We start from the raw sequence: 16,494 nt of genomic DNA on the forward strand, positions 1-16,494 counted from the left end.
TATTTATATAGCCATATGACAAATAGACAAATACACTTAGAAAATAAATTGTTATTAAAATGTTCATGTTGCATCAAAAATTATTTTGCCTCTCAAATAATAATTAAAAAAAAATTTTTTTAACCAAATAATATCTTTTAGTTAAAAAATAAACTATTTTGTTAAAGATTAGTCTTTTTGATTTCCTAATTCATCACTTTTCATATAAATGTCATTTTTGTTGGTTAATAATGCAACTGTTCCAATAAAAATTCGTCTTTTTGGATAAATTCAACTCTCTTTGATTTAAAATTAAAATATTTTTAGTTGAAATAACAACTATTAAATTTTTCAATAAAAAATCACTTTTTTGGTTGAAGACTCATCATTTTATTTGAAAATCTATCTCTTTTGTAGAAAATTAAATTATTCTCTAGACATTTTTCATGGATTTTTGTTAAACTTTTAAATTAAAATTGTACTATGTAGTTAAAAATTCAATTACTTTGTGGACAATTCGCCTTTTTTTGAAAAAGGAAACTGTTTTTTTATTAATATTAAAACATTTACAACTTCAAAAATTAGTTGTTAAATTTTTTGTTGAGAATTCATCTCTTTGCTTAAAATATCAACTACTTGGCTAAAAGTTAAACTACTTCGTTAAAAATAATTTTTTTATTGAAGATTTATCATATCAGTTGAAAATTCCTTTCTTGCGTTGAAAATTTATTCATTTTTTCACATTGAATTATTTAGCTAAACATTAATTCTTTTGAAGAGAATGCATATTTTCGAGTAAAACAAATTAAACTGTTTTGTAGAAAATTCGACTCTTTTGAAAAAATTCTATTCTTTTTTAATTGGAAATTCCTGGTCTTAATAGAAAATTAATCTGCTTGGTTGAAAATCTAATTATTTGGTTTATAGTTAAACTGTTTTTTCTTTAAGTTAATTTTTTTGGTCGAAGATTAGTAGAAAATGTAATTACTCTTTAGAAAAGTGGTTATGATTTTTGGTTAAACATACATTTTCTACCTAAAAAATTATCTATTCCACTTTTGGTTATAAATTAATGAATACATTTCATATATTATAATTATTAATTAATATCAAAAGATTTTTAAATAGAAAAAGCAATTATTACATTTTTTGCTGAGAATTCATCTCTGCTTAAAAATTCGACTACATGACTAAAAGTTAAAAACTACTTTGTTCAAAATTAATGTTTTTGATTAAAGATTCATAATTTTAGTTTAAAATTCATATTGTTAATTAAAAAGAATTAAATCGTTTTTTAGAAAATTCGATTCTTTTCCAAACATTCCATTATTTTTTGGTTGAAAATTATGAATTTCTGGTTGAAAATTTCGTTATTCTGTTAAAAGTTAATGCTGTCGAGTAAAAAAATGTAAACGTTTTGTAAAAATTTCCTTTCTATAGAAAACTTTCCATATTTTAATTGAACTATTTGGTTAATAATGAACTTTTTTGTTAAAAACGTATAATGTTGAGTAAAAGAATTAAACCATTTGTAGAAAATCCGACATTCATTTTTTTTTAAATCAATCTTTTTCGTAAAAAAATATTTTTCTTTGATGAAAATTCACCTACTTGGTTGGAAGTTGAATTTTTTTTCATTAAATTAATTTTTTTGGTCGGAAATACATCATTATATTTGAAAATTCACTTTTCGGTTGAAAATTTAATTATTTTGATGAAAGTTCATATGGTCGAAACAAATTAAACGTTTTGTAGAAATTTATTTTCTTTTGAACACATTCCGTCTTTTTTGGTTGAAAATTCTTCTTTTTATAAAAAATTAATCTTCTTGGTTGAAAATTCTGCTACTTGGTTTGTAGTTGAACTTTTTTCTTAAAATATTTTCTAGATAAAAATTGAACTATTTTGTTGGAAATTTGTATTTTTCGAATAAATTCAACTGTTTTTTATTTTATTCTTCTTTTCTCGAAAATTCGACAACTTGGCTGAATGCTGAACTATTTTATTAAAAATTAATTTTTGTTTGGTGGTAATTAAATTTAAACCGTCTTGTAGAAAATTCGTCTTTTTTTAAACAAGTTAATCGTTTGTGGATGATACTTCAACTATATCGTTGCAACAGAACTCTTTTGTGGGCATTTTTATTTGACATACTTGAAATTAAAAAAAATATTTTTGCAATTTTTCAAGAATAGTAGAAAAATTATACTTGTGTAACGATAAAAAAGTCATAAACAATGAATCCCTAAAAATGTCTCTCTCTTGACATTAGACCAATGTAGCTAATCTTCTCAAGTATCGTTGAAACGCAAACTCGGAGAGGATGCTTTTTATTAAAGTCCATGATTAAGGAAAATAAACGGTCAATTATACGTGCTAAGGAGAAAAAGTGCTGGTTAACTTTTTCCCCTCTTCATATGCCTGAACGTTCTATCACTTGACGGAGAAAAACGAAAAACCATGATGGACCTCGTCACGATGAAAAATGATCTTGCTCCTTCAGGCTCTGCCTACACACGTGACCGGCTCTTTTCATCGAGATTTTTGATGAATTTTTTTAATAGTCATCTCTAAGAGGACGACTCATCTGGCTTAGAAATTGGTTTCCCTAATTGGATTTCTAATATTTTACTGCAAATCAACCATGAATGGAATAAACTTCGTTTTCTTTCAATTCCATCATGTCTCAAAATGAAGGGTAACTGCACTAATCGAAATTTCAAATCGTTTACATTATTTTTTATTCATTCAATTCTACTCGGAACTTTTATTGATAAGTTATATATACACAATAAATTCCAGTTGATTAGTTTTATCTTGAAAGTGGATCAAAATGATATGGAATGCTTTTATCCAAATTTTGGAATTTGATTTGGTCAAGCCCGTGTAGAAATCTCGGTCTGGCCCCGATCGGGGCCAGATCAGTCCAGGTCGGGTCCCGATTATGAATCCTGGTCGGGGCCAGGCCGCGCATGAAACACACGCCCAGGTCGGGACACCCGATTGGGAAACCCGATCGGTGTCCGATCGGTACACAATGAGTCTCATTATAATCCATTCATGAATTTCACAAATGAAGTTTTAATATAAGTAAACACGATACTATCGAATAGTCCTCTCCTTTCGAAGGCCACCTTAATATTTTGAATTTTAAAATTAAGTTATTTTAAGTTAAAATTAACGTACTACAGGCACGAAAAGAAAAGGTTTCAGAATACAAAATTGAATTATGCTTTTGAAAATCGTAAAATTATTTTGATAGTATCAGTTTCGAGGAAAGGGCTTGTTTTGTATGAAAAAAATTGATGATAACCAGAAATATTTTAAGCAACAATTTTAATTTCCTGAAAAAATGTTGCCTATGAAACTGTTTCACAAATTAGAAAAAGTTTTTCGCAAAAAGATTCCCTACAACTTGACATTTTCGAATGCTTCCAAAGAAAATCATCGGGAAACAAGCTATTATTTACGATCTATTAACATTTTACTGCAAATAAATTCAATTTTCTGTCAATTGCATTACTTCTTGAAAAATTCAAGAAGGTGGTTGCAGATCATTTTTTTGCCAAAAAATTGCGCCATCATTTATTAGATCGTTTTATTTTTTTTAATCGGTTAGGAAGAAATATAGACCAAACAACTTTTAAACAAAAATAAACATTTTTGAATTAAATATTTCTGGTTGTTTTAATATTATTTACAGAATATGCATTTAATTAATTTTTATTATTATTAATTCATTTTGATTTAACGGACATTTTTATAAGTTGAAATTGCATTGTTTATAATAAAAAAGAAAAAAAACTTCGTTTATCATTTTAAACTTCGCGCGAAACCAATTAGATGCCGAATGCGACGCAAGCGCAGTTGAGTAACTAGTTCTTGCTGGAATGTTATGAAAATTTGTCCTTAATGTATTTCTGTATTAAATTTATTATTAATACAGAATCAAAGTATCAATAACATAATCGATTGTATCACATATTTTACTATTATAATTTAAAAACATTACAATTTTGTGCATACTGAAATTCATTTCTTGTCAATAGATTTGATGATTCTAACTCTACATTAAATTGAAAAACCTTGAGTTCTTTAATAATAATTGAAAACAAAAGAACTTAATCAATTTCATCATATAATAATATTTGACTCATTTGATGGTAAATATACTAATTTTACGTCAAAAAATTTCATTAATTATTAATTTATTTGAGGTTAGGTTTCACAGAGCCCGCAGAATGTAATTACTTACTCTCATCTTCCTCGCTCAGGTTTCGAGGTCTACTGACTGGTGTTTGGTGCCTCTGAACACGTGGCTTACTCGCCTTATGCATTTATAAACATTGCTAGAATATTTTAAACGAGTATTATGTATACAAATTTCACTGCAGTACCAGAAAGAAATAAGCAGCACTAGTTCTTTGATATCATGGAGATGGCGCTTCAGTTGGAAATCAGTCTGGCCCGGTCGGGCCCAGGTATGGGCCACACGGTGTTACCGATCAGGGCCAGATCGGGAAGTCCGATCGGGGCCAGATCGGTATTACTTTTGAAATCGGACGATTTCTGCACGGGAGATGTTGCGCATCAGAATTCTAATACTACAATTCAATTTTGAGACAATTGTCTACAATTCTATATTAGAATTTAAAAACTGATGTTTCCAAGAAATATTCCAAAAGATTTTTTTCACTGAAAATTATTGAGTTTTGGAAAAAACCTAATTCACGTAAATCTAAAGAAATATTTTTTGAAGGTAACAAAAGTAATTTCTAAAGCCATTAATATTTATAGTCCAATATGTAGAAATAACACTTTTAGAATATTAAACAAATTCATTTCCAGAGTAGAATACTCGTTTATTGTTTTTCGTTTAAAATTCATATTTTTAACTCAAAATTGAACTATTTCATTTGAAGAATTATCACTTTAATTAAAAATTCTACACCCTAATTGAAAATCCATCTATCTCTATTTAAAAGTTAGTTTATTTTGTTTGAAAATTGTACTTTTATCTTTTTGGTTGAGAATTAATGTTTTTTCGGCTAAAAACTTATCTCCTTGGTTAAATATTTATTTATTATTTGTAATTTAATTTTTCGTCGAAAATTTTTCTCTTTTACATAAAAATTCAACTATTTGGCTGCAAATTCGTCTTTTTTAGTAGAAATGCTCTTGGTTAAAAATTCATCTGTTTGCTTCAAAATTCAATTTGGTTGACAGTTTAACTATTCTGGTAAAAGTTAATTTTTTTGGCTAAAGATTCATCATTTCAATTAAAGTTTCACTTCTTTGGTAGACAATTTAACTATTGCATTGAAAATGCGTTGAAAATTTTATTTTTTTCTTGTGTTGAAAACTCAGCTGTGAAGCTTAAAATTTATATTTATTTAGATAAATATTTAACTATTTCGTCGAAAATACGTCTTTTGATGTAAAATTAAAATCCTTATGCTATAATATCAACTATTATATTTTTCGTTGAGAATTTATTGTTTCTAGCTAAACAATCCAATTAATTATTTGAAACTTGAACTATTTTATTACAGAATAATTTTTTTGAGTTGAATTTTTTTCTTGGAAATGTTTTTTTAAACTGAAAATCAAGCTATTCCCTTTTTGGTTTAAAATGGATCCTATTTAGTTGAAAATTCAAATTTTCGTTTCAAAATTCAACTACTTCTTTTAAAGTTAAACTCTTTCCTCAAAATTTTATTTATTTTGTTAAAAGTGTAGCCATCTAGTTAAAAATTAGTTTTGTGGTTATTGTGAAAATGTATTTTTTTTACTGAAAACTAAATTGTTTCATTCTTGGCTGAAATTTTTTTTAGTTCAATGTTTAACTATATAAAAGAAAATTCATCTTTTTGAGTTAAAAATACTACTATTTGAATAAAAAATTAACCTTTTCAACTAAAAATTCAATTTTTCCATTTTGGATTGAAAATTGATCGCTATTTGTTAAAAATTAAATTGTTTCATTGAAAATTCAAATACTTGGTTGAAAGCTAACCTTTTTTATTTAAAAATTAATGTATTTATTTTTAAATTTATTTTTTGGTAGAAAATTAGTTTTTTCCATAAAAATTCAAATATTTCGGTTAAATCCTTAAAGATTTTAGTTAAAAATAATCTCTTTGGATGCTAATTTTATCGATTTAATTAAAAATCAAACTATTTTGGGTTATAAGTTAAACGTTTTTGTTAAAAATTTAACTTAACATAACTTAAATTGAAGTTAAAACCTCCAATATTTTTTTGATGATTCGAGTTGTTAGTTTAAAATTCATCTCCAGTTATAAAAATTTCAGTTTGTTTTAGTTAAAAATACAACTGGTTGATTAAAAATGATTGGTTTCTGATTTAAAATAAAAATTTTGTTCTGGTTAAATTTTTTTTCTTTGAAAATTCATATTTGTTGGTTGAAAAATCATCATTTTATTTGAATATTCATCATTTCATTTGGAAATTTATCATCTTATTTGAAAATTCATCTTCTTCGTTGAGCATTGAATTATTGTGTCGAAAATTCGTTTATTTTATTTTAATTAATTTTTTAATTGAAAATTAAACCATTTTCTTTTTTGTTGAAAATTTATCTTTTTTCTATAAATATTATGTATTCTATTGAAAATGCATGTATTTCGTTCCAAACCTTTTTGCTGTTGCAGAAATTGAATTTATTGAACTGAAAAATAATTGTTTAAACTTTAAATATAACTCTTTCAGTTAAAGATTCATAATTTTAGTAAAAAATTAATCTCTGTAGTTAGGAATAAACTTTTTTAACTGAAAAAGTAACGATACCATTTTTGGTTGAAAATTGATCTTTTTTTGGTTGAAAGTTAACTATTTAGTTAACAGTTGACTTTTTTTTAAGTTAAAAATTCAACTATTTATTGATACTTTATGTAAGTATTGTGTTGAAAATTCAATTTTTTCTTTTGATCCTGGGAAGCTGTAAATCTTCCAGAAGTTGGAGTAGGAACTAGATAAATATAAAGACAATTTTTTAGAAAGAAAAAAATTTCCACTGCTATAAAGATTTATAGCCCATTGCGAGAAAATTAAATTTTTTTCTTACACATTAAAACAAAAAATGTCCTTAATATGAAAAGTATTATGTAGGTCATGACTAACCCACGAGATATCACATTACGTGAAAATAGAAATCTACACTATCAATCTAAAATACCTCAAAAAGATCCTTCTTTCTATCTCTCCAGTAGCTTAGTAGTTAGAACACCCGACCGGCAATCGGTAGACCTGTGTTCGATTCCCAGCGGAGTAAAGGAGAGGGTTCTTTTTTTACAAATATAATTAAATATGAATGAAGATGTGTAAACAATAATTTTTGATCCGCAAAAGTTACAGATTTATCCGTGAGTGTATCTTGGATGTCTCTTTGTCACCTAAAACTGTCAAAGCAAGAATCTCCTGACTCTCGCAGAGTGTTTGCTTGATTCTCAACCGGAACCGCGGCATCGCGACAAGTGGCGAACGGACGGACGCTTTAATTGAATGCTTTGTTAGTTGAGTTTTTACGAATGGGAGGACTGTTTCTTATGGGTCGCGATCGCGGAAGGAATGTCCCGCCTTTCCCGTGCGGATCGGCCGGGGAACGCAGAAGGCATCCTTATCCTCTGATCTCTAATTAAAAGATTTCTTATTCCACTTTCCACGCGACCGGACTCGGGTGTGCATCCTCCAGCATCCGTGTTCTAAATACCGGGAACAAATTACAATGCCTAACTTAATTGCTAACGATTCGAGATAATTAACAATCGGTATTAATTGCATAACGTACTGCATGCACTTTGCCCTAACGATACTCTAGTCAATCGTGAACTTTTGCATCCAAAAGACACAACACAGTAAAAACTCAACATTTACTTTAAATAGATTTTCGAGTATCAAGGGAGTTGTAATATACCCAAATCCATCTGAATTTAAGAGGTGCTTTTAATATATAAAACGAAAAATTTTGTTTATTTTGAAAACTTAGACCGGATGTAGATTCCGGAAGGTATGACCACGAGCGTTCCCGGAACGATCGATCCCGACAAAACTGGTGATGTATTTTATTTGACTTTTTCACGACGTCTCCCAGTGAACCGATAACTAATATCAATTTCAAGAATGCAGCACAAACGTCGAAAGTGAACTGAAAAGAGAAATTTGGGTGCGGCCTAGCCGACCGGGCGAGCCACCGCGCTAACACCGCTACCACTCCCGCTATCGTTACTGCTCCCGATACGGCTCCCACTACTGCTCCCTCTATCGTTACTGCTCCCGCTACGGCTCCCTATACCGCTCCGGATACCACTAATGCTTCCTCTGCCGCTGCCGCTAACGCTAGCGCTCCCTCTAAATCTACCGCTCCCGCTCCTGCTCCCGCTAACGGTCCCTATACCGCTAGGCTACCGCTAAAGTTACGCTACCGCTACTCTAAAAAAAGTTACTAAACGAAGATCAATTTGGTAGAGCCGATAACCCAACACGCACAATTGTCAAATCAGTCACAGAGTGAACAGCGCCACTTCTATTTAGTAGAATAGCTCCATTAATTTGGGAGAACCACGAGCCCGAACAGGCCAAACCCTTAAATCAACATTATAGGGTGCGTTCCAGGGAATCACCTGGGTGAATTGGTGGGTGAAGTAAAGAAGTGGGCGGAGTTTACTAGGGCGAAGTAAAAGGGGAACAGCAGAATTAACGGTTTCGAATTTGCGTCGGGTGTATGTTCGGCACGTAATGTTTGGTGAAAGATAATTGAAGTTACGTTACAAAAAAGTTTAAAAAATTTAAGAACAGGATAAGAAGATTTTAATTGCTGCTGCAGTAACGAGACCATTGTCATTACAAACAGTGATCTTCTTATCCTGTTCTTGCTTTTTTTTTTAACTTTTTTGTAACGTAACCTCAATTATCTTTCACCAAACATTGCGCGCCAAACATACACCCGACGCACACTAGAAACCGTTCATTCTACTGCTCCCCTTCCACTTCACCCTAGTAAACTCCGCCCACTTCTTTACTTCACCCACCAATTCATCCGGGTGGTCCCCTGGAACGCACCCCTACCTAGTTTCAGTGGGAGAAATAGTCAACCATCGAGTGACTCCCACTCTTCACTCGAGTGATCACTGAACGGTTCACCCGACTGAAGCCCAGCACTCACATAGCGTCGTGAAACCAGAGTTCATCCGGGTGGTCCCCTGGAACGCACACATTGTCGACCCACGTTGCACATGTGGCGCTTGCGACACACTTCCGCGCTTGCGCAGTTTCGACAAATATAGCACCTACATTTCGGAGCGCCTGATCTCCGTAAATTTGGGGTAACCAATGTCCCGAATCTGGAGCGGTCGCCACATCAAACCTAAGTTCAGCGATTCTCTCAGCGCTAGCGCGACGGTTTTACCTAACTTCTTTCCGGGTACACGTAAAAGGCGTGTAGACCATTTCCACTCGCAGTTTAATTTTAAACTTCTTCTATTCTCGGCTTATTTATGGTAGTCTATATCATCCGAAGGACCTTTCAGGAGCAAAGACCAAAAAATTCTTTGTGTACTTTTGAAAAAATCGACCTTTATGTTAAAAGCATTTCGAAATAAAAATAGAAATTTAATTACAAGCTCTTTTCAATAGGGATTTTCTAACTAATTCTAATTGTCTGCGATCCAATTGAGATTTTAAATTAGAAAATAAATCCACATGGCCCATTTTGAGAATAATCGATTTTTAAGTTAAAAATATTTGAAAATGAAAAAAAATTCTAAAGATACATATAATTGCATAGTCCTTGTCAAGGATTCTTAAAAAATATGAACAATTTCAGGATTCTGTACCGAATTTTACGAAATTGAAGTAATTTGTTTAATTTCAAAGGATCTTAAACAGCTTAGTGTATTTTAGAAGACTTCGAGGAATTGCATGAGATTTCAACACAGTCAACACACAAATCTTTTAGAGCGATAAAGTTTTATTCAGACAACTTCGCGTTTTTCAAAACACATGTGTTTTCATGAAAAAAAAGTTTAACCGATATTTGGTTAAAGTTTACCCTGTTAAGTTAATTTTTGTTGCAGAGAATCTTTTATCGGAAATCGATGTAAAGTTTATCTTCTGCTTTTTTTTTGTGAAATAATTTTGCAGTATTATAGAAAAATTCAAAAGATTTAAAAGTATTTTGTAAGGTTTTCGATGATTTAAATTAAATTTAAAGATTACAGGAAATTTTATATTATTTGAGGAATTCAAAGGATTTCAAAATAAGTTGGACGATTTTATAAAAATATAAGACATTTCTATAGATTGCAAGTGGTTTAAAAAACGTAGAGAGTTTCAAACGGATTGAGAGGGATTTCATAACTTTGAGAGTATTTGGAATATTTCAAAAAATTCTAAAAATGTTCGAGATTTCAAGGGATTTAAGAAATTTAAAGGGTTAAAGGGGTTTGGAAGGATTTAAAAGATTTTAGGGCATTTTAGAAGATTCTACGAGTAATTTAATCGGATTCACAATTTTTTAAGGCGTTTAGAAAAATTTTTTAATGTCTCAGAAATTTAAAAATAATTTTAAGAGATGTCAAAGCTTGTAAGGTATTTAAAAATATTTCAAGAAATTTTTGAAAATATAAAAGATTTGAAGGTATATCTGAGGGCTTTATCGAATTTTGTTAAGTTTCTACGGAGTTTCAAACTCCAAAGGATTTTAAAGAGTTTAGGTTATTTTAGAAAATTCCAAGTATTTAAAAATCATTTCTTTATGGATTTAAACCAAATTTCGTAGGATTTAGGAAAACTTTAAAGGATTTGGCAAAGGCATCTAGAATATCAGTTATAATGATTTCAACGAATTTTTGGAGAACTTTAGGAAATTAATTTAAATTTTATATTTAAATAAAATTAATAAATAATATAATAATATAAATGATATAATGATAAAAATAAGTAAAAGATTTAAATTAAATAAAATTTGTATGGGTTAAGGCGATTAAAGCAAATTATTACCTTCTCAGTAAATAAATTTTAAAAATTCATGTATTAATTACCCTTAAAACTAGAGATCTTCTTTTTTGTATTGATTTTTTGCGTGTCCTGTTTTTGAAGAGGGTAACTTTATGCTTTTATTTTTAATTAAAAACAAATTAATCTTCACTGCGAATTTTTATACATGTAAAATTATTCCATTTTAGATTATCATAATTGTAAATAATTTAATGAACTTTAGTTGTTTTATATTATTCTATAATAAATCAATTCTTTTAATTAAATTATTAAATTGGGCAACTGGCACACCATACGTCAAATTTTTCAAGAAAATTATGAAATAAGTAACATAAAATTATTATTTTCTCTAAATTTTTTTTCCTAAAATTAACAATTTAATACATACATTTTCAAGGCATGGAAGATAAAAACACGGAAAAATAAATGAAAGAGAAAAAACTCAAATAGAGGACCTCTAAATCATATCCGATTTTGAATTTATTTTTGTGGATAAATTGATTATTGAATTTTTAAAAATTTATTCATGAAATGAATAACCTTGATGAAGAACTATATTATACACTAATTAATAAATAGGTCTTTAATGTAATATTAAACCAATAGTAACTACTGTATGCTACATACTTTCGACACTGTTTTGCATTTTCTTAAATAAACCTGAAGCCTGATAAAGTATTTTTTTTAACACTGAGAAAACTATTTGGTTGAATTAACAAAATTTCGGTTTGTTCAACCATAGAATATGGTTATTAGGTACAACAAAATATTTGGTTGATCCAACTACATTTGTTGTCATTTTAACCAAATATTTTGGTAGATGGAGTATTTGGTTCACTTAACAACAAAAAATTCGCTAGATCAATACAATATTTTGTTGAATCAATACAAATTTGTTTGCTTCAACAAAATGTTCATTTTTATCTAAGAAAACAGTTTTTTCGCTTCAAAAAAATTGTTCCTTTAGTTAGTGAAAAAGTCATACTAAATATAGGTCAGAAAAGCGGATATGCCTCTTAGCCGAGCTGAGGTGCTATTGGACATGTTCGGACACGTCGAGGGAGGAATCTCTCGTGCCTACACGATGTAAGTTCTCAGCAATTAGCGTTCCGTACTTTATTACAGTGCAGTAATCATGCAGCTCAAGTAAAAGTAGGCATAATTTAGAACTAAGGCTCTAAAGGAACTCCTTTTAAGTTTTTTTTAGTTCGTTAATATCCGATAGATGGTCATCGGCAGGTGTCGAAGTTTTTAATTGTGCATCTTGCAAAAAGCGTGGCTCTATTTGAAATAAAAAATGCTATGGGCAGTCATACAGATAAATATTAAGAAACTTTTTAAATTTATTTTTTAAAACATATTAAATTGAGTGACAAAAATACCTAGCTTCTTAAAAAATGTAATATTAATCTATTATTGCAAATGTATATTATAACATTTTAAATAGTCCCGCGCTTTTTGGTACATGCGCAGTAGAAAAGATAAGATTTTCAACATAACCTTAGAAACTGTGGCATTTAATGTTCGGTGTATTCCTTTCAAGAATGACTAATGTATATGATTTTAGTTTCTTTATTAAGTTTTTCCCAGTACAATATTATTTAATTCGAATTATAAAGTCAAATGTGCATCATTAACTTGTAAAATCTTTGGAGTGAGCCAAGGGCAGAGTGACAAAAAGGTTCTATTAAAACCATTTTAATTCATCGTTTGTGTTCCTTTTCAGCAAGAAAGGTACCTTTTTGTCGTAGCTCTTTCGGAAGAGAAAAAAATTGAGGTTTCTATTCGAACTGATTTTTGGTTCCAAAGGAGCTTTAACAAAAAGGAACCACTGCGCATGTACCAAAAAGCTTGGGACTATTCAAAATTATATAATATGCACTTGCAATATATTACAATATATTGCTGTATGATTATTCATAGTATTTATTCATTTCAAACAGGCCCGCGCTTTTCGACACATGCGCAGTTGAAAACGTCGGCACTCGACAATACATTTTGAATTTACAAAATAAATTCTTAAATTTTTTTTGCAATCATATTTTTTCATACTATCACTTTTTACAAATTCTTTAATTTTAATAAATAATTGCTTATTTTTTCGAAAAAAAAATTTTCCAAAACTCTATTCTTTTTAATTTCGAAAGTCAATTTTTCTATGGCTGAAATCGCTAAAACATTTGTTTTCATGACAAAATTTTTTTTTATATAAATAATCATATTTGCAGATTATTCACTTAAGTTGAAAATTAAAAACAGTAAATGTGGAAATTTTTCCTAAGAAAAAGCATTATTGAATAAAATTCGAACAAAAAAAAACTGGCAAGAAGCAGTGAGTAAAAACTAAATTACGGAAATTTCGGTCATAATTATGATTTTCTATAAGTTTTAAACCTTTTTCATATAAAATAAGTACCTTAAATTTAAACTAATTCAATAGAATTTAATAAGGAAATCCAAATATTTTTGGTTAAAAGTTATTGCATTCTTATCGAAAAGTTCACGACTATATTTTGGGTTCCGAATTCATATCTTTCGGTTAAAAATTCTACTATTTGGTTAAAGATTTCATTATTTTGTTAATAATTCAATTAATTAGTTATAAAGTCATCTTTTTTGTTATAAAATTCAATTACTTGATTAAAAATTGAACTATTTTGTTGAAAATTTATTTTCTTATTTGAAGGTATAACTATTTTGTTGAAAATTAATTTTTGTCGTAGCAAGTTTAACTATTTTGTTGTGCATTATTTTTTTCAATAATTTTCTGTACTGAAAATTTAATCTTCCACGTTTTGTTAAAAATTTAACAAATTAGTTAAACACTCAATAATTTGGTTTAAAATTAAATTCTTTGTTCAAAATTCATATTTTTCCATTTTTGACTAGAAATTGAACTATTCTGTTTGTATGTGGATTTTTATCTTTTTTATTTAAAAATTGCATTTTTATAGGTTGAAAATTTTTCATAATTGGTTAAAAATGTAACAATTTTGTTGAAAATTTAATTATTTTGTTGAAAGTTGAACGAGTTTAAAAAAAGTTCATATTATTAATTGAAGCATCATCTATGGTTACAAATTTACTATTTTATTCAAAATTCCTTTTTTTTATTAACTTTTTGTATTAAAAATTCAAATATTCCATTTTTTATTCATCTTTTTTGCTAGAGAAGTTCTCGTTCATGTTTGTTCACGCCTGAGTGACAACCGCAGACTCCGCGCAGCTCCTGTTACACCTATCTGCGGCGTGGCGTCAAATCTTCAAAGGGCTGTAGAAGGGAGGGCTATAGAAGGGTTTTACTTTATATAGTTAAAATTGCAACTAATGCTGGTTGAAGTTTAATTTTGTTTCTTCTAAATTTCAAAAATTTAGATGAAAATTAATCTTTGCAGGTTGAAAGTTCAACTAGTTGATTAGAAATGAAACTTTTTTTTTTTAATTTGATTCTTTACTTGAGGATTCATTTATTTTGTCAACATTTTAATTCCTTGGTGAGCAATGCAAAGATTTTATTAAATAGACATTTTTTTCGAAAATGTGTTCTTCGAAATTAAATCTTTTTCAATAGAAAAGCTCTTGGTTCACTGTCAAGCTAATTCTTTTTTTGTGAAAATGTAACTATTTGATTGAAAAATCATGTTTTTTCGTTAAGAAATTAACTTTTTTGTTAAAAATGTATCTTTTCTGGTTTGAAAGAACAACTATTTTTAGGATTAAAACACAAATCTTTGTTGAAAATTCATCTCTTTCGGTAGAAAATTCAACTATTTTATCAAGAATGCAGTTTAGAAATCTTCAGCGTTTTAAATGGTCTCCAATATGAATCATTCCCATATTTTCGTGAAAAATCACCCTTTTCGCCTGCTTTGAAAACATTTTGGATTGTGAAGACTGCAAAAACAAAAACCATCTTTTACTTACTATTAGATAACAAAAAACATCCAAGTAACAAAATTCTTGAGGCGAACGAGTGAATCGAGAATATATTAAACTCAATGAAAGTGTACGAGAGATTATGAATAATTGTATTATCTTCAGATTAGAAAAAATTTAGTTATTATAGAAATATATTAACTTACAGTAGCCAATCTTTCGTCTGGAATCGCGAAAATAAATTTCCCTGAAATCCGTGTCATGCATTTGGGGGTTAAGTTTGTTGTTTTTATCGCGTTTCTTGATATTTCAATATAGTTATCGCCTACAATCGAAAAAAATGTAAATTATTATTACTGCATCATAAACTCCATTTAATATTAACATTCGCGCACATTTTAAGTGGTAAAAAGCGTTTAATTGTCCAAAGTAAATCTCAACTGTCACTGCTCCCGATTAGACCGTCGCATTTTATTTCGCTGCTCCCATAATGCACCGGCGCTCTTCCGATAATTGCTTCAGACACCTATTCTTAATATCCCTATTATAGCTATACCTATTAGGGGTTTGACTATACGATATCTCTGATATATGGAAAATGGTCAAGGATATTCATTTTCGCTGATCCAGGGATCTTTCTAAATTCCTTTGTTCGTTTTCAGCGAAATGTTTAGTTAAAATAAGGAATAATATTCCTGTCACAGTACAATTTTTTACCATGTGTGAAAATTAAGTTAAGAATCCATTTTTTATTGACCTTGAAAATTATTTGTAGGTGACTGGTCATATTAGACCGAGAATTCATCGCACACAAGTACCTATGTGACCATTGTCTCCCAAAACAATAGCGTCGTGTATCATTCTCCCTTTACAGCCCGCGTCTTTTTGCTCTTCTTTAATGAAGACAGGACCCGTCTGAGTCTTATGAATGCGATTTGGTGTATCGTTAATTTGACAAAAGACGCTCTTCATTTTTTTAATTCTCTATCGTGCTCGGAATCTTGATTCACAATTACAAGGACAATATCGTGGGAATACCGAAATGCTAAACTGAATTGACTCTACACTTAAGCCAAAATAGAATAAATTATTGATTAACATATTTTTTCTGTTTGCAGATGCTTGACCGGAATGGCAGAAAAGGTGCGCGAGGCGTCTGCTCGTGGCGATGCCACGCGTCTCGCACGCCTTCTCAATGATGGTGTCAAGCCCCTTCCGGATGAGGTGAGAATTTTATTTTATTTCTTCAGAGACTGAAATACCGTATGACTCTTATTAGCATGTTCCATGTTTGTTGTGTAGCGTTACAAATTGCCAGTAGGGCAGAAAATTAGTTCAAGGATACACATAACACTTTGATACACCAGCTGAAAATTCCCGTGCAGGAACCTCTGAGGATCTTGGACATGCTCCTGGATGTGCGTCTGCGCATGAACATGTATAGGTATTCGTGACGGTTCCTGCAAAGGGATTTCCTAACAAAACTGTACATTATCCTGCAAAGGAATCTTTATGCAGGCTAAGCTTTGAATGATCCTGTACAGGTTCCTTTACAGAGCGGTTTGAGATAGTGCGTTTGATTCCCAAGAAAATAGAAGGTAAGCAACTTTATTGCTGTAAGCG

General features: G+C 29.7%; 1 protein-coding gene across 1 annotated transcript in view; it reads left to right on the top strand.

The window, feature by feature from the left end:
• Window positions 1-12,004: 12,004 nt before the first annotated feature.
• LOC117180699 (ankyrin repeat domain-containing protein 6) overlaps window positions 12,005-16,494 on the top strand; it is a 451,003-nt gene continuing 446,513 nt past the window's right edge. The window contains exons 1-2 of the mRNA XM_033373189.1: window positions 12,005-12,081; window positions 15,990-16,095. Of these exons, the coding sequence (XP_033229080.1) occupies window positions 12,005-12,081; window positions 15,990-16,095 (183 nt within the window). The remainder of the gene's footprint in view (window positions 12,082-15,989; window positions 16,096-16,494) is intronic.

The sequence above is a fragment of the Belonocnema kinseyi genome, chromosome 9 (assembly GCF_010883055.1).
Source record: "Belonocnema kinseyi isolate 2016_QV_RU_SX_M_011 chromosome 9, B_treatae_v1, whole genome shotgun sequence".
Lineage (NCBI taxonomy): Eukaryota > Metazoa > Arthropoda > Insecta > Hymenoptera > Cynipidae > Belonocnema > Belonocnema kinseyi.